This window comes from Panicum virgatum, chromosome 3N (genome assembly GCF_016808335.1).
Source record: "Panicum virgatum strain AP13 chromosome 3N, P.virgatum_v5, whole genome shotgun sequence".
Classification (NCBI taxonomy): domain Eukaryota; kingdom Viridiplantae; phylum Streptophyta; class Magnoliopsida; order Poales; family Poaceae; genus Panicum; species Panicum virgatum.
Window position 1 is genome coordinate 355,672 of NC_053147.1, and position 19,960 is coordinate 375,631.

The 19,960-nt window shown below is 46.9% G+C and overlaps 1 protein-coding gene across 1 annotated transcript; it reads left to right on the forward strand.

The window, feature by feature from the left end:
- The first annotated feature begins 7,905 nt into the window (after window positions 1–7,905).
- LOC120663403 (methylesterase 17-like) lies at window positions 7,906–10,017 on the forward strand. The gene is made up of 4 exons (XM_039942209.1): window positions 7,906–8,202; window positions 9,048–9,188; window positions 9,304–9,438; window positions 9,544–10,017. Exons 1-4 carry the CDS (start codon window positions 7,960–7,962, stop codon window positions 9,814–9,816), a joined length of 792 nt encoding a protein of 263 aa, XP_039798143.1. The 5' UTR covers window positions 7,906–7,959; the 3' UTR covers window positions 9,817–10,017.
- The last annotated feature ends 9,943 nt before the right edge of the window (window positions 10,018–19,960 follow it).

The following is a 19,960-nucleotide window of genomic DNA, read 5'->3' on the forward strand; positions in this document are numbered from 1 at the left end:
TAAAGACTATAGCGAGCGTCCAGGCCAGCTGCTCGGCTCGGGACAGCATGCGGTCCACCAGCACACTAGCTAGCTAGTGACGCAAGCACCACCATGACGTATGTATGCACTATACTAGGTTAGTTGCTGTGCAAGATCAGAGTACGTACAGCCTTTAATTATTTCCAGCACGATCGATCACCGCAGTTATGGAACATGCATGCATGCATCTCTAATTCAATAATAATTTGGTGGGAGAATTGTCGTCTAAGCTAGATAGTCATGTAGTTTGAGTCTTGCATCTCTAGCTAATTTAATAATTTATTAATACAAATCTTGTATGCACGTCAATACAACTTCAGGCATCATGTTAGCCGTCGATCGACAAAATATAAATTTTACTCATTGTATAGATTGCATACATTTTACTCATTCAGAAATGTTATCTGTTATTTGTAGCCACACGTGTCACTCAACATTATTGAGTGTCACATCTATATGTACACGCAGGCCGTGTTTAGTTCTTTTTGCAAAAAAAATTTTGTAAACGAATCTTACCAATTTGATGTACTAAATGAAGTCTATTTACAAAACTTTTTGCACAGATGGGTTGTAAATCGCGAGACGAATCTAATGATGCTAATTAATCCATGATTAATTAATAATTAGCGGATGGTACTGTAGCATCACTGATGCAAATCATGGATTAAGTAGGCTCATTAGATTCGTCTCGCGATTTACAGCCCATCCATGTAAAAAAATTTGTAAATAGACTTCATTTAGTACTTCAAATTAGCAAGATTCTTTCGCAAAATTTTGTGTTTTTGCGTTTACGGGATGGGAACTAAACAGGCCTGAATGAATGAATGAAATGGCGGCGGGCGAACAATGAACCGTCGGAACAGCCGCTGAATCCAAAGTCTAGGCCGTGTTTAGTTGCGCGTTGTAAAGTTTTTGAAAAGACATTTTTCTATATTTGAAGTACTAAGCATAGACTAATCACAAAAATAATTACAGAACTCGTCTGTAAATCGCGAGACGAATCTAATGAGCCTAATTAATCCGTCATCAGAGGTTATTTACTGTAGCATTACTGTAGCAATTTAGCATCTAATTACAGACTAATTAGATTCGTCTCGCCATTTACAGACAGCAGTTGCAATGCGTTTTTTATTTCGTCTAGATTTAAGTCTCCATGCAGGTGTCGAAAAAATTTTTGGAATTTTGATTTTTTAACTAAACACGGCCGTCCACATGTCCTACAGCCGTTGTTCATTCTAGTAGCTAGCTGGTCAATAAGGGCCTGTTTGGCTCCAGGACTTTTTCCAAAAGTCCCTATCACATCAAAAGAAATCTTACTATTTTATATTATTAAATAAAATCTGTTTATAAATGTTTTTTGACAGCTGAGTGTTTTTTCGCGAGACGAATCTAACGAGCCTAATTAATTCATAATTTGCTACAGTGATGCTACAGTAACCATTCGCTAATCATAGATTAAGATACATCATTAGATTCGTCTCTCAGTTTAGCCCCAGGGTTCTGCAGTTAGTTTTATAATTAATATTTATTTAATACTTCTAAATACTAAAAAGTCTCTGGGACTTTTTTGATGTCCCTGTTTCTAAACACCCCCTAAGTTGTCGAGGGCCACACAGTATGTATTTTGACTAGATGGCGACCACAGATTTTCATCGTTTCAGCTGCGACAACCATTGCATCACGTCGCGTCGACGACGTGTGTGTCCTGATCGATGTGTTCCCACGCACCCTCCCTCCCTCGTGCCTCACGCTGCTGAGGGCCCACCGTCCATACCATCAATTTTATTTTAAGAAGATTAGTATTATATTATTTTCTGCAACTCTATTACCGGCATGTTTAATTTGCCATGGCTTTTAACTTCAAAATTTTCGTGGAGTTCTTAGAGCTGCTCATACTCAGCTCTAGAATTTATGGAGCTAGTGTTGTAAATAAATTAAGAGTCTTTTGCTAAGTCATTATACTTTTATTTAGATTTATAAGTAAAAATATAAAATATATTAATCTATTTTATAAATTGCAGCTTTATTATGGATCTTAGAGTTGGAGCCATACTAAGTTTCACAAAATAAAGTACGGCGACGCTACGCTACACCAGTTACCTCCCAGGAGGTAAGAGCTCAAATGATTCACAACCGTCTATTTCTTAGTTAATTAATTAATTGATATAATCTAAAACATTGAAATAATTTATGACTCCCAGCCCCATCCGCCTGACTCCCAGCGGCGACAGGCAAATAAAATCAATCTCTATCTGACTGCATAGAGGCCGACGCTGCCTCCTACTCCTGCATCTTGTTCGTCCCGAGATTCGTGATTCTGTTAGCTTGGTTCCTATAATCTCGGAGATGGATTCAACAGTTGGTCATAGATTAGGGTTCTATCGCTATATAGAGGCCGCCGCCGCCTTCAACGCCACCCCTGCACTCGATTTAATGGCCGGCACAACGTACAAAAAAAATGGGAAAATTGGATTCTTAAACCGAAACTTAGAAAAATATTCAGTTTTAGAATATTAGCATCGAAAGTTCCCTCCGTTATAGCAATATAGCATTCCCGTGAACTCAACGTTAACACAGTACATGCATGCCACCTTCCTCTCCCTATGACATCTGGGCCCACTTGTCATCCCTAACCTCCAGCAGGGGCGCCCTGTTGACAGGGGCAGTGGAGGCCACGGGCTTGGGCCTGCCGGCGTCCCTGCCACCAGCTGTCCTGCTCGGTGACCTCCCCGCCGGCACCGCCATTGAGATGCTCCTCTTCGTCGAGGTGCAGCGCTCCATCCCGGCGCTCCCTGTAGTGCTATCGGGCCTCAAGTTCACAACCAATTAACCTCTTCGCCTTCATCCGTTCATCGCCGATCTCTTCGGTGCTGACATGCTGCTGGCGGTGCGCAACGCCGGCGTGCCAACCTGCTAGGTTACCTCTTCTTCCCATCCAACTCCAATCTCATCATGCTCTTGCTCATGTTCCACCTCCCGCACGGCCGCGCCTCGATGACGAGGACGCCGCAAAGTTCCGCAACATGCCAGTACCCGTCAGGTTCCAACTGCGTCAAGGACTCAAGGTACCCTGGCAAAAATCAGCGGATAGGGGCAGCGACGCGTGCTGTCCACAGCGCAAACAGGCAACTGGCGCGGGATGGAGCTGTCCAATGCAACCACCGTACTAGTTGCTCTCGGTGGCGAGGAGCCCCACCAACGATGGAGAGACAACCCGGGGAAGAGCTACTACGATGGCTCGAGGAGCAAGGTTCCGCGGTGCGGGTTCCGCGGTGGGGTCGTGCCGCCGGCGAGCCCGTACCTTTGTGGTCTCGGTCTAGCCAAGCTGGCAAGCTCTACGGCGGCATGCGGCAGCCTGTGTTGATCCATTTTTCAGCTAGTTAACGTCAAGTTAACAGGGACGGTAGATTGCTGTAACGGAGGAACTTTCGATGCTAAAATTTTGAAACTGTAACTTTCAATGGTATATATCTAAGTTTCGATTCTTATGGTATGAATCTAATTTTCCCAAAAAAAAATTGGTTGGCAAATGTCACGTCATGGCAAAAAAAATGTTGCACCCAATTTTCTACCTGTATGTGACGTGCATGGCACGGAGGGGCCAAATGTCTCGTCATGGCACATTTGATGGTACAGATCTCAACTAATCGTGGCACATTACTATGTGACGAGTGCATGGATGACAGATCTCAACTAATCATGCATGCAAATTAGATCTAATTCTTAATTTTAGTATTTAAAATACATAGAATAAATATTAAAACTATTATCTCCTAAGAGGTAATAGTCTATAAGATCAATGGTACACGGTCATTTTGGTCTACCGTAGCAAATGCCAATAAAGTAATGTTATAAGCTGCTCGCTGATAAGTATTTTTCTAAATTATGAGGCTCGAGCACGTATTATTACTTCATGTAAAGGAATACACTTCATATCATCTTCAAGTAAGATAACCACATTATAAATCAGTAAAAAATATTAAGATTGTAATTCGTTTATCTTTTTTAGGGAGAAAAAATAAATTGATCCGTACCAAACAAAAAGTAATATCCGTAACAATAAATTAATTCGTTTATCGGAGTTGCTACAACTCTCAAAGTTCAGGCCCGTCCCGAGCTCATCGTTGGAGTTGGAGATGGACACGGGCAACGCAGACGGGCCAGCAGCGCTCCAGCCTCCTGCGTGGGCCCAAAAAAAAAATCCTTGTAGTCGACGGGCCTCCACAAGTTGCGGCTGAACAAGGACCGCCCTTCCCCCCGTTCGTGCACCTGCCTGCATGCAGAAGCAGAGAACGCCGCCGTCTCCTGCTGTCTGCTCCCGAGTCCCGACACCGGTGAACCTCGTTGCACTCGCCATCGCCGACACGCGCCTTTTGGACGGACGGGCCGGCTGAGCGTGGCCGTACGTGATCTCCGCTGCGTCTGCCTGCCACTTGAGCTTCTGTAGAGTACGCGTGTCAGACATCAGCAACTCCCAACAGTAGGTGTTATATTTAGTTCCACATCGGAAATTGATGGTCGGGGAGCCCAATATATAAAGTGGGTCAATTCTCACCCATTAAGCTAGTTTTTTTGGTTGAGTTAGGCCTGAGACCTTGATTAGTTAGCCTCCGGTGGACCTAAGGCCTGGTAGGGTGCCGGCTTGTGGGTGATATCTGAATCCGTGAATCCGTTTCCATTCTAGGAGATGAAAAACTACTCTCTCCGTCCCAAAATACTAGTCATTCTGGGATTCAAAATTTGTCCTAAAAAATAAGTCACCCTATTCTATTTAGAAAGTGCCTGTGCATGTAAGAATCAATTAGTGCTAAATATGGATAATATATAGAGGCAAACATGGTCATTTTACCTTCTTGTTAATTTATATTTGAATTCCTATGATGACTAGTATTTTGGGATGGAAGGAGTAGTAGGAAACAGAAAAATAGATATCCGAATCCATTTCAATACGTATCCAATCCATTTTCAACCTTACCCAACAGAATACTAAACCCATCCGAGATACTCCATCACACAGCAGCTAGCTACGCAGTGGTGGTATGGCAGAAATGATGAATGAGTGAATTATATATAAAACGGCAACCTTTTAGGATACCGGCCCCTGCACATGCACCATTAATATCCTACGTCGGGCTGGGCGTTCGGTTCTAACCGAACCGATCGGTTCGGTTCTTAAAGAAGTTCGGTTCCTGAAAAACAGGAACCGTTCGGTTCTTTTCAGGACTAAGAAACGAGAAATTTCGGGTTCGGTTCTTTCGGTTCGGTTTCGGTTATAACCGATAGAACCGAACTTTGTTGAGAAGGAAAAAAATCTCTGGCAGCCAGGACCGGCGCTATCGCGCGCCGACGGCGGCTTGCCTGCGGGCGCAGGGACGGCCGCGCCGCCGGCGCTGGACTGTCGAGGACCGCCACGGGGCTTGCCGAGGTGGCGAGGTCTGCTGCTGGAGACCGCCGGGGAGGTCGGAGCCACTGGCCCGCGGCCGGGGAGCCGGGGAGGGGCAGTGGCGGCCGCCTGCCGGGGACAGGGAGGGGCCGCGACGGGGGCCGCCTGCCGAGGACAGGGAGGGGCCGCGACGGCGGCCACCGGCCGGGGAAGGCGAAGTGGTGGCCGGGGACACGGAGGGGCAGCGGCAGGGGCCGCGACAGCGGCCGCCAGCCGGGGAGGGCGAAGGGGGGCTGGGGCCGCGGCCGCGGTGGGGGCGGGGAAGGTCGAGGCGGCGGCTGGGGAGGGCGAAGAGGTGGCCAGGGCCGCGGCGGGGGCGGCGGAGGGCGAGGCGGCGCGAGGCAGAGTCGGAGAGGGAGGAGGAGCAGGCGGCGGAGGCCCCTGTGCCGGCTGGAGGTGGAGGCGCCATGGGGGGATCCACCACGAGGGCCCTGTGCTAGCTGCGGTCGTGCTTGGAGGGCGACGCGAGGCGGAGTCGGAGAGGGATGAGGAGCTAGCCGGCGGCGCATGCCTCAGGCCCGGCCACGGGTAGCCAGCGGCGGCGTTGGCCCGTGGGAGGAGAGAGGCTTGAGGCGCCGAGGCGGTCATGCGGAGGCCGCAGGGCCCGGGCGTCGCACCCTCCCGCAGCCACGCGCCGTCGATTCACCGTCGCGCCGGCGGCTGGGCGGGGGGCTGGACCGCCGGAGACGCTGCGCCGCGGTCGTGGTCGCCTGGTCGGGGGGGGGGGGGTGTGGAGGCGGCGGGTGTGCTGTTGGGGGAGGCCGGGGCCCGGGAGGGGATCAGCTAGAGTTGAAGATGGATCTTTGTACGCGCTGCTGTAGGGCTTCGGTTATTTCGGTTAACCGAGCTCAGAAACCGAATTAACCGATCTATTTCGGTTCCTGAGAATTTGGAACCGAAATTCTCGGTTTCGGTTCGGTTCGGCTCCGGTTCTCGGTTTTATCGGTTCGGTCCTCGGTTCTCGGTTTTTCGTGCCCAGGCCTAATCCTACGTAGGATAGAATTGTTTCAATTCATGATTCCGCTGATCCGGCTGGCCTGGTTTGGTTGTAATTTGGCAGTTTGCTCCCTCCATGCCTCGGAGATGGACACACAGGCTGTGTTCCCCCAAAATTTTCAAAATTCCCATCACATCGAATTATTAAATATATCAAAAGACGCATGCATGGAGTATGAAATGTAGGTAAACAAAATAACTAATTTCACAGTTTAGATGTACATTTCGAGACGAATCTTTTGAGCCTAGTTATCCCATGATAAAATAATATTTACCACAAATAAACAAAAAGTGCTACAATTCACTACAGTGCCAATTTTACAGAATTTTGCAGGAAGTAAACACAGCCACACACAACACACCAAGCAGAAGAGATGACGCGGGCAGCGATGTTTCCAAAGCCACGGAGCAGCACTTTGTCCTGGTGCACGGTGCCTGCCACGGCGCCTGGTGCTGGTTCAAGCTTGCGTGCCTGCTCCAGGGCTCCGGACACCGCGTCTCCTGCATCGACCTCGCCGGCGCCCTCATCGACCCCAACAACGTCCGATCGTTCCATGACTACGACGCGCCGCTCCTCGAGTTCATGGCGGCCCTGCCGGACGCCCACAAGGTCATGACCGCCATATCTGTCCTATCATATAAAGGTAAAATTTATTTTTGAAGACCGTATCGGTGTCTGAAACAACTTCCTCTACCCACAAAAAAAAACTAGAGGGAGTAACCGAATAAGTACCAATACTAATTACTAGCCACAAATTCGATAATTGTATTCTTCTATGGATGGAGGAAATTTAAAGCAATACTCACCGTCCCGCAAAAACAGTTCGTTTAGCAAATTTTAGCCATCATTAGTAGTGACAAATAATTATATTTTCTCTAATTAACTATAGTACTCCCTCCTTCCTCGATTGTAAGGCGTATCAAGGAGTATCACATATACCAAGGTGTGGAGTTAACGCTACGGAGGTTAATGCAGTGGAGGATAAATGCTGCGGAGATTTTCTTGTGGTCAGCGTTAATGCTGAGGTTTGCATGGTGCATGGCCGCATGCAACACTTCAATCAGAGACTGCATGGCCCCATGCGCCTGTTTTCAACTGCACTTGAAATTTTTTCTCTCTCGCTTCGAGGTGGCGCGCCCTACATATGTAGAAAAGTAGAAAATCATCTCACGCCTTAGAAATGGGGAAGGAGGGAGTAGTTGTGATTGAAGACCACACTTGTTTACTTGGTTCTCTAGTTCCTCAATAAAAGAAAATGCATTGAAACTAGAAAAGTAACATTTACTTAAATATTTTATCAGCTTCATGCAATTATTTCTTAATATTTGATATTGCTTTAATTATATAGTCTTTACTACAATCTATTAAAATTTGAAGGTAGTCTTTATGGGCCGGAGGAATACCTGGACATTTCCGGCTCCCTAGGCCTTGCCTATATATACACAGAACACACCAAGCAGAACAACCTGCACACAAGCTGTTAGCTGTGGGAATTGGGATGGACACGGGCGGCGATGCTTCCAAGGCAACGGAGCGCTTTGTCCTCGTGCACGGCGCCTGCCACGGCGCCTGGTGCTGGTTCAAGCTAGCATGCCTGCTCCAGGGCTCCGGACACCGCGTCTCCTGCATCGACCTTGCCGGCGCCGCCGGCAGCCTCGTCGACCCCAACAACGTCCGATCGTTCGATGAGTACGACGCGCCGCTCATTGAATTCATGGCGGCCCTGCCGGACGGCCACAAGGTGATGACCATATCTGTCCAATCATACATGCATACGTGTAAAGCGCATGCTGTTAATGGAATCTTGATTCTATCGGATCGGAGTAGTATAACTTAACGATTTTAATTTTAACGACATGGATATATATAGCCAATTCTCCTCAACACTCAACAAGATATGTAATGTATTTGTATGCTTCTGTTATATATACTCAAGAATAATCAACCTTGATGCATACAGAGCATCATCTCTACCTTGAATGATCATTTAGATGTCTTGTTCTATTTGGATTAGAGATTCTCCTTGAGAATTTCAAAGGGGATCTATCCTGGTTCCTTTGTTTTGTTGATATCATCAACATCCAGTCCGAGTCTACTTTCTTGGCTGAAGCCGGCCGAAGCAAGGGCCAAATTGAGAGAAAATGGAGGGTCTGCCACTCTGGCCGACGTCTTGCGACCGCCAGGAGCCCGTCAATGACAGGACAACTAGAAGAGGGTTGACTGATGAGTGCAACACGAGATGAGTGACTGAAATGAGTCCGGTACTCCAGTCAGAGGTGGATGTGGATTTGTTGTACACGCCAATAGTCCCACGAGCAGCAGGCCTTGTTAAAGAAAGGCAGAAAAAATGCAGCCAATAAATTCATCATTAAGCACTAATGACCCTTTTTTTATCATTCACATGTTTTGCGATTTCAGTTATCCAAAAACACCTTTTTTTAGTACTTTACTATGTCTTATTATCTTTTATTTTATATCATATCCCTTTGTTTTTCTTAATTAAGCATCTACATCTTGTCAATACTTTAGTTCAGACTATACATTGCTTCCAGAAATCAGAGACAACTCTGTATCGTTGTTTGTCAGGTAATTCTAGTAGGACACAGCGCAGGAGGACTAAGCGTGACCCATGCAATGCATTTGTTCCGAGACAAAATTAAGCAGGCCATCTTCATAGCAGCAACCATGCTCCCGTTTGGCTACCAAACAGAACAAGACATCAAAGATGTGATTCTGAAAATTTCCCCTATGCTTTCTCGTCACAACTTTGTTCAAGTGTCCCTCTTATGTCTGGGTATAAGAAATGGAAGCATGCCCTAAAACTTTGATTGGAAATGAACAGGGTGTACCTGATTTATCAGAGTTTGGGGATGTGTACGACCTGAACTTTGGTCTGGGAGAAGATCATCCACCTACAAGCATGATGCTAAGAAAGGAGTTCCAGCGCACAATCCTGTACCAACAAAGCTCCCAAGAGGTCTGTATATATAATATACTGCATGGTCAATGAACAAATTGCTGCAGTGAGTGAATCATTTGTGAAGGATATTCGCCGGCACATTCATTGGTTTCATTTGTGCAGAACTCCATGCTTGCTTCCATTCTGCTGCGCCCATTTCCAGCCGTGCTTCAAACTGCAAGGTTTGGTTGCGTCGATGATGGTGTCAAGAGCCCTGTAAATGCAGTCCATCGTGTATACATAAAAACAGCAAATGACCGTACGTTGAAGGCGGAGCAGCAGGATGCCATGATTCATCGTTGGCCACCGAGAAAGGTGATGGTCATGAACACAGACCACAGTCCTTTCTTCTCTGCACCAGACCATCTCTTGGAGCTCATCCTCAAGTCATTGTGACGTACTGATGGTGAAACGTATCCGCAATCCAAGTGGAGGCTTGACCTGCTCATCAAGTTATGCCAATTCGAGTTGCACTGTATCAATAAACTGTTTTTCAGTTGTCCGCCACAAAACATAATTTTAGATCTAAATTAGATAAATATATGTATACAATATAAGGTTTTTGTAATGAAGGATGAAATATATTTGAGCCTTTAATAATGTATCAACGAGCAACCAGAGTACAAGAGAGATAGGAGAAAAAAAAAACCACCAGTTTAGAAGGCCAAATGTCAATTGTTCACGCATACCTGAAGTGTCCCCTCCTAAGAAGTGACTAAAATGTGATACAAATATCAATTTCAGAAGACTGATACACATTTATTACATCAGACGGTACATCACCGTACAACTCTGCGCGGTAATGGGCAATAAAGCGTCACTATCGCGAGGACAATAACTACAACCCAAACAAGAACGTGAAGCACGAAGATGTCATTAGAGTCTTGCGCCATACAAAGCTTCCTGCGGGTGACCCTATCCACAGGCAAGGTTAGGTGCAGAACAGAACCCCTACTCAACGTCCTCAGGAATAAAGTCTGGATCTTTCTCTGTAAAAATTAAGCAAGGGTGAGTACAAACGTACTCAGTAAGTCCAACCACACCCACGGAGGGAGGTATAAACAGAATATATGCACAGGATAATTCAAGGATAAGGCTAGGGTTTAATTTGCGGAAAGCTAATTTTTCTGCATGGGAATATTTGAAAGAAAAAGATCTTCCGAGCAATTATTTTGTACCGAGTAGCACGTAGGGTTGATCCACCTAGGATCCAAGTTTATAGGTTGCTACCGGACTCCTCGTCCGCAGTAGCACACGGCACAGCACGACTATTCGAATATATTTTATACTCATCCAACTCATCCACTCCCAGAAGTAGTACTAGTTGTGTGACCAAACCGTAACTCGCCCAGTACCGTGGGCACGGCTATTCGAATAGATTTTATACTCTGCAGAGGTGTGCAACTTTACCCACAAGTGGGGTACTACAACACGATCACCTTAGTGTCGGTGCAGATCCCAACAAAGCCATTACCCACCTTAGCTAGACCTAACTAGCCACCACGGGATCCACCAAGGGGTCATTGACCTATCACCGAGGTTTAACCGGGGCATAAGTCACCGCGATCTTATCCCTTCTCCTTGATCACCCGTTGCTCTCAGCTCTCCTGATGGCTATTAGACTAACTAGTGGGGTTTATGCTAAGTCGTTAACACATACAACGGTCGAGTGGTTTGCACGATAGTTGAGTTAGGCAAGACGACACATCAACTCGGTCCTTAATTGACAAGATGGATATCTTCCATCCTTGCTCAACCACACAGATACGAGCACACCATTTGGCGTCCCACACAGGAATCACCATCCATCTCGTTTAAGCACTTCTTTTGTTTATATTCCAAAAAATCCCATTTTTCCCATTTTGATACTCACGTTTTTCTTTATTTGAAAACATCTTGCAGAAATATTTGAATTGCAAAGAGTAATCGGGTCCTAAGCGCTCTAGCAGCGATTAACACCCAAATAGAATAAATCATATTTGGACATTAATTTAGGTGGTCAAGGAATGATTATAACAAATTAAGGGTTGGCTATCTAACCATGTTTTCAGCAGGCAGAGCATATGCAGTTTTGTAAAACAGGCCAATAGGTTGTGTTTATAAAACTAGGACAAAACATGCATCAAATGATGAGATTGAACTTGCCGTTCACAAAGCTTTCCGGGAAGTCCCGATCGAGGTACTATTCTTCGGGTTCGGGATCGCGATACTGGTCCTCGCACACTTGCTCGCGGTACGGCTCGTCGACGGGTTCCTCCTCGGTCACTCCACAATCTACGGCGCATACAAACAAGCACACAATAAAGAAAAAGAAAATAAAGGTTTTACCGTTGGGCTCGAATCAAGAAAAATTAATGAGCAAAGGTAGGAAGAGTATTTTTGGGAGATTTTTGAATGGCATGGCCAAAATAATATAAGAATTGGTGTGGTCGAATTTGGGGGCACTTGGAGGATTTTTGGCGCATGAAATGAGGAGTTAAAGAGGTGGTTAGGGGCTAAATCGTGGTTAAGGAGAGTCGAAAATAGGAGGAATGGATAGTATATGATTTTATAGGAATATAGTAAAAAATCAATGGAATTGGGGTTTGTATGTATGAGATATTGTGGGTACAGTATAGGCCTTTGATTAATTCCGAAAATAGATTAACACAAATTAAAGAGAGTTGCACGTGGTTAGCTAGTGGGCTGCTTGTTTATTTGCGGGCTGGGCTGGTGGGCTCGCTCACTTGTGTGCTGGGCTAAAACAAAAGATGACACCGAAGGAGGGAGGGGGTGGGGACCAGAACAGGGACGTCGTCCCCTTTCCTCTGCGCCTCCATGGCTGGGAGCACGAGCTCACGGAGCTCGGCCGGAACGGCGCTCCCGAACACCGTCATCAAATCCGAGAGCACGGGGAGAGAGAGGAGGATGAGGGGGATCCGTTCCGATGACTCCGGACATGGGTGACAGGGTGGAAGGAGGTCCGCCCCGAACAGCCATGGGAGCTCGTGTGGAGCTGTGCTTGGCAGGGAGAGGGGCTGGCGCGGGTTGGGGCAGGTGGAGGAAGGTGTGGGGGTGCTCACCGTCGAGGCAATTGGACTGAGGTGGGCGCACGTCGGAGATCAGCGGGGTGACCCCTATTCTGCAGGAATAGAGAAGATGAAATTGGAGCCGGGAGGGAGATGAGCGACAGAGTTGGCAGCTCGGCGAGCTCAGTGGTGGCGAAGAGCAGCCTGGGGTGCTTTTTATAGGAGCTGGGAGGCGGTGGAGCGCGGTGGAGGCTGGCCGGTGAGCTCGGCGGCCATTAATGGCGCTTGGACTCGTTGTGGCGTCGCGGAGCGGCGGCGCGATTCGGGGCGGCGGTACAGGTGACGGCACGGCTCGGGCAGAGGTGCGGCGAGCATCACGGACGCGTGGAGCGTGTGGGCACAGGGGGGCGTGTGCAGCGTGTGGCACAGTGGGGGAGGTCTGTCCGTGTGTGAGCAGAGAAGAAGAGAGGAAGGAAGAAAGGAGAAGGGAAAAAAAGGAGAAAAAGAAAAAGAGAGAAGGGAAAAGGAGGAAAAGGAGACGCCGGCGGGATTCGCGGCGACGGTCGTGAGCCGGGCGTGGCATCGACGAGAAGCGACACGCACGAGAAACGTGGAGACAGGCGAAGTTTTAAATGATGATTGATTTCGGTGTCGGGACGGAGATTAGATTTTCGGTGTCCGGGCGACGAATTGCCGAAAAAAATTCGAGCTCGGCGAAAAAAATATTTTTAGCGAGTAATTTATTTGGTTTAATTTTCGGGATGTTACAAACCTATCCCACTTAAAAGGAATCTCGTCCTCGAGATTCGGCTGGTTTCAAAAGAGATGGGGAACTCCTTCTTCAGAGCATCTTCGCTTTCCCACGTAGTTTCTTCTGCTCCATGTCTGCTCCATTGCACTCTGCAAATCCGTACTTCTGAGTTCCTTGTTCTTTTTGTGACGGTGTCCAGAATTTTAACCGGTATCTCCTAGTATCGCAGGCCTGGCTGCAAATCTATTGCCTCCACTAGCACGTGTTCTATCTCGGGTACCCTCAAACACCTTCTTAATTGAGAGACATGGAACACCGGGTGTATATCTGACATTCCTTCTTGTAGTTGGAGTCGGTAGGCTACTTTTCCGACTTTCTTTAGCACTTGGTACGGTCCAATGTATCGAGGGGCTAACTTTCCGTGTACTTGAAATCTTCAGGTCCCGCGAATAGGTGAAACTTTAAGATAGACGAAGTCTCATGGATTGAAACTTATTTCTCGTCTTTTCTTGTCCGCGTAACTCTTCTGTCTGGACTGGGCTGCTTTTAGCTTTTTGCGGATTTCTGCTACTCTTTTTTCTACTTCCTTTATGAGGGCTGGTCCCACTAATGAGCGCTCCCCTACTTTTGACCACATCAGAGGGGTCCTGCACTTTCTTCTATAGAGAGCCTCAAATGGCGACATGCCTAACCTTGCCTAATAACTGTTGTTGTATGACAATTCTGCATAGGGGAAACTCTGTTCCCAATCTTTACTATAGGTAAGGACACATGCCCTTAACATATCCTCCATAATTTGGTTTACCCTTTCAGTCTGTCCATCAGTCTGCAGGTGATAGGCCGAGATAAAATCCAATTTGGTCCCTATGGCCTTATGCAGACTTTTCCAAAATTTGGAGGTGAACTGGGTCCCTCGATCTGAAACGATTCTACTAGGCACACCATGGAGCTTTACTATATTATTCACGTAGAGCTGGGCTAGCTTTTCTCCTCCATAGTTGGTCCGTACAAGTAGAAAGTGAACGAATTTGGTGAGCCGGTGCACTATTACCCAAATGGAATCATAACCTTTCTAGGTCTTGGATAATCCTACCACAAAATCCATTCCTATCTCATCCCATTTCCAAACTGGGATAGGTAGGGGTTGTAGTAACCCTGCTGGCTTCTGGTGCTCCGCCTTGATCCTTTGACATGTGTCGCAATGGGCAACGAACTAGGCAATGTCTGACTTCATTCCATTCCACCAGTACTTTTGTTTTAAATCCAAATACATTTTGGTGGACCCTGGGTGAATGGAATATGCCGAGTTATGAGCCTCGTCCATGATCACTTGCCAGAAGTCCCCTTCTCTGGGCACACAAATCCTATCTTTATACCACAAGGTTCCCTTATCATCCACTCGAAAATCTGGTGCTTTGTTCTCTCCAGTATGTTTGCGGATTTTCATTAAATCCTTGTCCGAACCTTGGGCCTTTCTGATGTTGTCCTCCAGGGTAGGTTGAACACTCAGCTTGTGGCTGGAGCCTCAAGGGACAATGTGCACATTCAATCGTGCCATTTCCTCTTGCTGGTGGCAATCCTTGGGTCCATAAGGTTTCCGGCTTAATGCATCTGCTACCACGTTAGCTTTACCAGGGTGGTAATGAATTTCCTCATTATAATCATTGACAAATTCTAACCATCTTCTCTGCCTGAGGTTTAGATCTGGTTGGGTGAAGATATACTTCAGGCTCTTATGATCCGTGTATATCTCACACTTGTTTCTAATAGATAGTGCCTCCAAATCTTGAGGGCATGCACTACGGCTGCAAGCTCCAAGTCATGGGTCAGGTAATTCTGCTCATGAGGCTTGAGCTGGCGGGAAGCATATGCAACTATTTTCCCATCTTGCATAAGAATACACCCTAATCCTTATCGGGATGCATCACAATAGATGACGAAGTCCCGATGAATATCCGGTAGGGTTAGTACTGGGGCAGTCGTTAATCTTTTCTTCAATTTTTGAAAACTCTTTTCACATGACTCTGTCCAAGTAAATTTCTTATCCTTCCTGAGTAGTTCCGTCATGAGCCAGGCTATCTTGGAAAATCCTTCAATGAATCTCTGATAATACCCAGCTAATCTAAGAAAGCTTCTGATTTCACTAACATTGGTCGGTTGCTGCCAATTGGAAACTGCTTCAATTTTCTCGGGGTCAACTGCTACTCCTTCTGCGGTCAAAATATGACCAAGAAAAGGCACTTTCTCAGCCAGAATTCACACTTGCTGAATTTGGCATATAGCTTATGTGCTTTTAGCTTTTCCAGAACCACTCTAAGGTGTTGTTCATGCTCTTGAGCACTTTTGGAGTAAATGAGTATATCGTCAATAAAGACTACGACGAACTTATCTAACTCATCTATAAACACCTTGTTCATGAGGTTCATGAAATAAGCCGGTACATTGGTGAGTCCAAAAGACATCACCGTAAACTCAAACTGCCCATAACGGGTGACAAAGGCTGTCTTCGGGATGTCACTTTCCTTAATCTTGAGCTGGTGATATCCTGATCTCAGATCAATCTTGGAGAAGTACTTGGCTCCTTTTAGCTAATCGAAGAGATCATCAATTCTGGGGAGAGGATATTTATTCTTGATGGTGACCTTAATCAGTGCACGGTAATCTACACACATCCTCATACTCTCATCCTTCTTCTTGACAAATAGTACTGGGGCTCCCCACGGGGATGAGCTGGGCCTGATAAAACCACTTTTTTGTAATTCCTCTAGTTGCTTCTTCAGCTCCGCTAGTTCTGGGGCTGCCATCCTATAGGGTCTCTTGGCTATGGGAGAGATCCCTGGGACAAGGTCAATGGAGAACTCTATGTCCCGGTCTGGTGGCATTCCAGGGAGTTCGTCGGGGAAAATATCAGGGTATTCATTCACAACTCGAACTCCTTCTAAGGATTTCACATCCATACTGAAAACCATTGGGTCTGGTCCACTTCCCTGAGTATGGCAGGTCACTTGCATCCCATCTGAGTTGGTTAGATGTACTACCTTGTCAGCACAACCTATAAGGCCATTGTGTCATCTTAACCAGTCCATTCCCAGGATCACATCTATTCCCTTAGACTTAAGTACTACTAGGTCTGCTAGGAATTCTACCCCACTTAAATTGATCCTTACCCGTAAACAACCTAGTTGTCACTTGATGTCACCTCCAGGCGTCCTGGTTAATAGGGGTATTTTTAATAGTACCATAGGTATTTTATGGTTATCCACAAAGCTTGACGATATGAATGAGTGTGATGCTCCAGAATCAAATAATATTGTTGCCAGAGTTGAGCTGACTAGGAACTCACCAAGTACCACTCCTTGTGCGCCTTGAGCCTCCTGCGCGTTGATGTGGTTGACACGGGCTCTCCATAAGGCTGCTGGTTGTTGTTGTTGCCCTTGTTGTTGCTGCCGACAGGGACACGGTTGGCTCCGAATACAGGTGGCCTAGGCCCATTCACCGAGTTGGAGAAGGCTGATGCAGCAGGCTTGTTCTTGGCATATGGGCAGTTGGCAATGTAATGCCCTGTCTCACGGCAGTTGAAACAGGCCCTAGCATTGTTGTTGGTGGTGGTGACTTAGCTGGCATTGCTCTGCGGGGCTTTCATAGTGTTCTGCCTTCTGAACTGTGTGTTAGGAGTCTGGGAACCTGTCACCTGAGTCTGGGTCCTATACTGCATCGGGGCCTGAGATCTTGGTGCAGTATAGCTGGAGTTTCTTGGTTTCTGGAAGCGGTCCTGCTGGCGGGCCTTACTTTCCAGGAACTTGCGCTTGTTTTCCTTCCTTTCCTCAGCTTTGGCCCTTTCTGTGAGAATGACCATGTTCATTAGCGTATTGAAGTTCGGGTAGATCTGAGGGGTAAGCAAGGTCCAGAGTTTTGGGTTCAATCCCTTCTTGAACATGTTCTTTTTCTTTTCATCCTTATCCACTTCCTCTGGTGCATAGCGGGCAAGCTCCATGAACTGGTAGGTGTACTGTTCCACAGACATGCTCCCTTGCTACAGTTCACGGAACTCATCCGCCTTACGCTTCATGGTGGCTGTGCGGATATGGTAACCACGGAATTCCTTCACAAATTCATTCCAAGTGATGGTGGAGGCATCTACGGCAGCGGCACAGTAATTCTCCCACCACGCTAAGACAGTTTCGGTGAGTTGGTGTGCTACCAGGAGAACCTTGTCTCGATCTTGGCATTCGAACGGCTCGAGCTTCCTTTCGATCACACGCAGCCAGTCATCTGCCTCCAAAGGGTTGCTGGATCCGGCAAAGGTGGGTGGCTTGGTCCTCAGGAAAGCTGTCAGCTTGTCATTGATAGTCTGCTCTCGTGGCCGCTTGTTGATGAGGGCGTTGGCCAGGGCTTCCAGTATGAGGGTCTGATTGCTTATTCTAACCATCCACCTTCTGCCCTGTGAGCCTCGTGGTTTTGCCAATGGGTTTGGAGAGTGGCTAGGCAATTCTTGGCTCGTATGGCTCTTATCCGTTGTTCCTCCATCTCTTGGATTGCTTTTTCTGCCCTGCGGATTTGGTATTTTAGTTGTGCCGCCTGTTTGCGGTAGAGTTGGTCCAAGCCGGTGAGGTAGATGGATAGCTGGGAGACCGTATCTTCTAGTTCTTCTTCTTTCTTCCCAAGTCCTCTCATTCGGGCAATCCATGAGCGTCCTCTTCCTTCAGTAGGTGGGAAAAATCCCATAGGAGTCTGCTGAAGATGATGTTTGTACACCACACGCAAACATCGCAGGGCTTTTCGGGTGGCCTTTTGGTAGGTGTATAGGAAGCAAAAGCCAGTGGTGGAGATGAACTAGGGTTCCACGTCAGGATAGCGGGTGCTCTTTCCCACGAAGATCATCATGTCACACCGAAGGGTGCCCCTGGAGTCGTACTCCCGGTAGATGTACTCCGGTGGGTCCACAACCCCGATGCGTCCCAGGCTGAGTAGCAATAACTTAGGGAGGCCAGGCTCTGCGAGGCAGATTTCGCCACTCCATCCATTGTCAGCCATCTGGAACAGGGCAAGAGTCAATGGTGAGTACGTGTGTGTGGGAAAAAGGGTTAAACAAGGAAAATCCTAATGTGGAAAGGCTTGAAAAAGGGCCTCGATCCTAGGGGTCATGCCCTACAGCCAACCTATGGCTCTAATACCACCTGAAACGTCTCCTCATAAGAGGTGACTAAAATGTGATACAAATATCAGTCTCAGGAGGCTGATACACATTTATTACATCAGATGGTACATCACCGTACGACTCTGCGCGGTAATGGGCAGTGAAGCGCCACTATCGCGAGGACAACAACTACAACCCAAACAAGAACATGAAGCACGAAGAGATCATCAGAGTCTTGCACCATACAAAGCTTCCTGCAGGTGACCCTATCCACAGGCAAGGTTAGGTGCAGAACGGAACCCCTACTCAACATCATCGGGAATAAAGTCTGGATCTTCCTCTGTAAAAATTAAGCAAGGGTGAGTACAAACGTACTCAGCAAGTCCAACCACACCCACAGAGGGGGGTATAAACAGAATATATGCACAGGATAATTCAAGGATAAGGCTAGGGTTTAATTTACAGAAAGCTAATTTTTATGCATGGATTTATTTGAAAGAAAAAGATCTTCTGAGCAATTATTTTGTACCGAGTAGCACGTAGGGTTGATCCACCTAGGATCAAAGTTTATAGGTTGCTACTTGACTCCTCGTCCACAGTAGCACACGGCACAGCTGCCGGACACTTTTCTAAAACAACTCACGCCAACTCATCCATTCCCAGAAGAAGTACTAGTTGTGTGACCAAACCATAACTCGCCCAGTACCATGGGCACGGCTATTCGAATAGATTTTATACTCTGCAGAGGTGTGCAACTTTACCCACAAGTGAGGTATCACAGCACGATCACCTTAGTGTCGGTGCAGATCTCAACAAAGCCATTACCCACCTTAGTTAGACCTGACTAGCCACCACGGGATCCACCAAGGGGTCATTGACCTATCACCGAGGTTTAACCGGGGCACAAGTCACCGCGATCTTATCCCTTCTCCTAGATCACCCATTGCTCTCAGCTCTCTTGATGGCTATCAGACTAACTAGTGGGGTTTATGCTAAGCCGTTGCCACATACAACGGTCGAGTGGTTTGCACGATAGTTGAGTTAGGCAAGACGACACATCAACTCAGTCCTTGATTGACAAGATGGATATCTCCCATCCTTACTCAACCACACAGGTACGAGCACACCATTTGGCGTCCCACACAGGAATCACCATCCATCTCGTCTAAGCACTTCTTTTGTTTATATTCCAAAAATCTCATTTTTCCCATTTTGATACTGACGCTTTTCTTTGTTGGAAAACATCTTGCAGTAATATTTGAATTGCAAAGAGTAACTGGGTCATAAACGCTCTAGTAGTGATTAACATCCAAATAGAATAAATCATATTTAGACATTAATATAGGTGGTCAAGGAATAGTTATAACAAATCAAGGGGTGGCTATCCAACCATGTTTTCAGCAGGCAGAGCATATGCAGTTTTGTAAAACAGGCCAATAGGTTGTGTTTATAAAACTGGGACAAAACATGCATCAAATGATGAGATTGAACTTGCCGTTCACAAAGCCTTCCGGGAAATCCTGATCGAGGTACTGTTCTTTGGGTTCGGGGTCGCGGTACTGGTCCTCGCACACTTGCTCACGGTACTGCTCGTCGACGGGTTCCTCCTCGGTCACTCCACAATCTACGGCGCATACAAACAAG

Bases quoted from the DNA above. Each gene is read 5' to 3' on its own strand.
- LOC120663403 (XM_039942209.1), top strand. From the start codon at position 7,960: ATGGACACGGGCGGCGATGCTTCCAAGGCAACGGAGCGCTTTGTCCTC. The intron at 8,203-9,047 runs GTGATGACCATA...GTTGTTTGTCAG, and splicing joins CCCTGCCGGACGGCCACAAG to GTAATTCTAGTAGGACACAG. The intron at 9,439-9,543 runs GTCTGTATATAT...TCATTTGTGCAG, and splicing joins ACCAACAAAGCTCCCAAGAG to AACTCCATGCTTGCTTCCAT.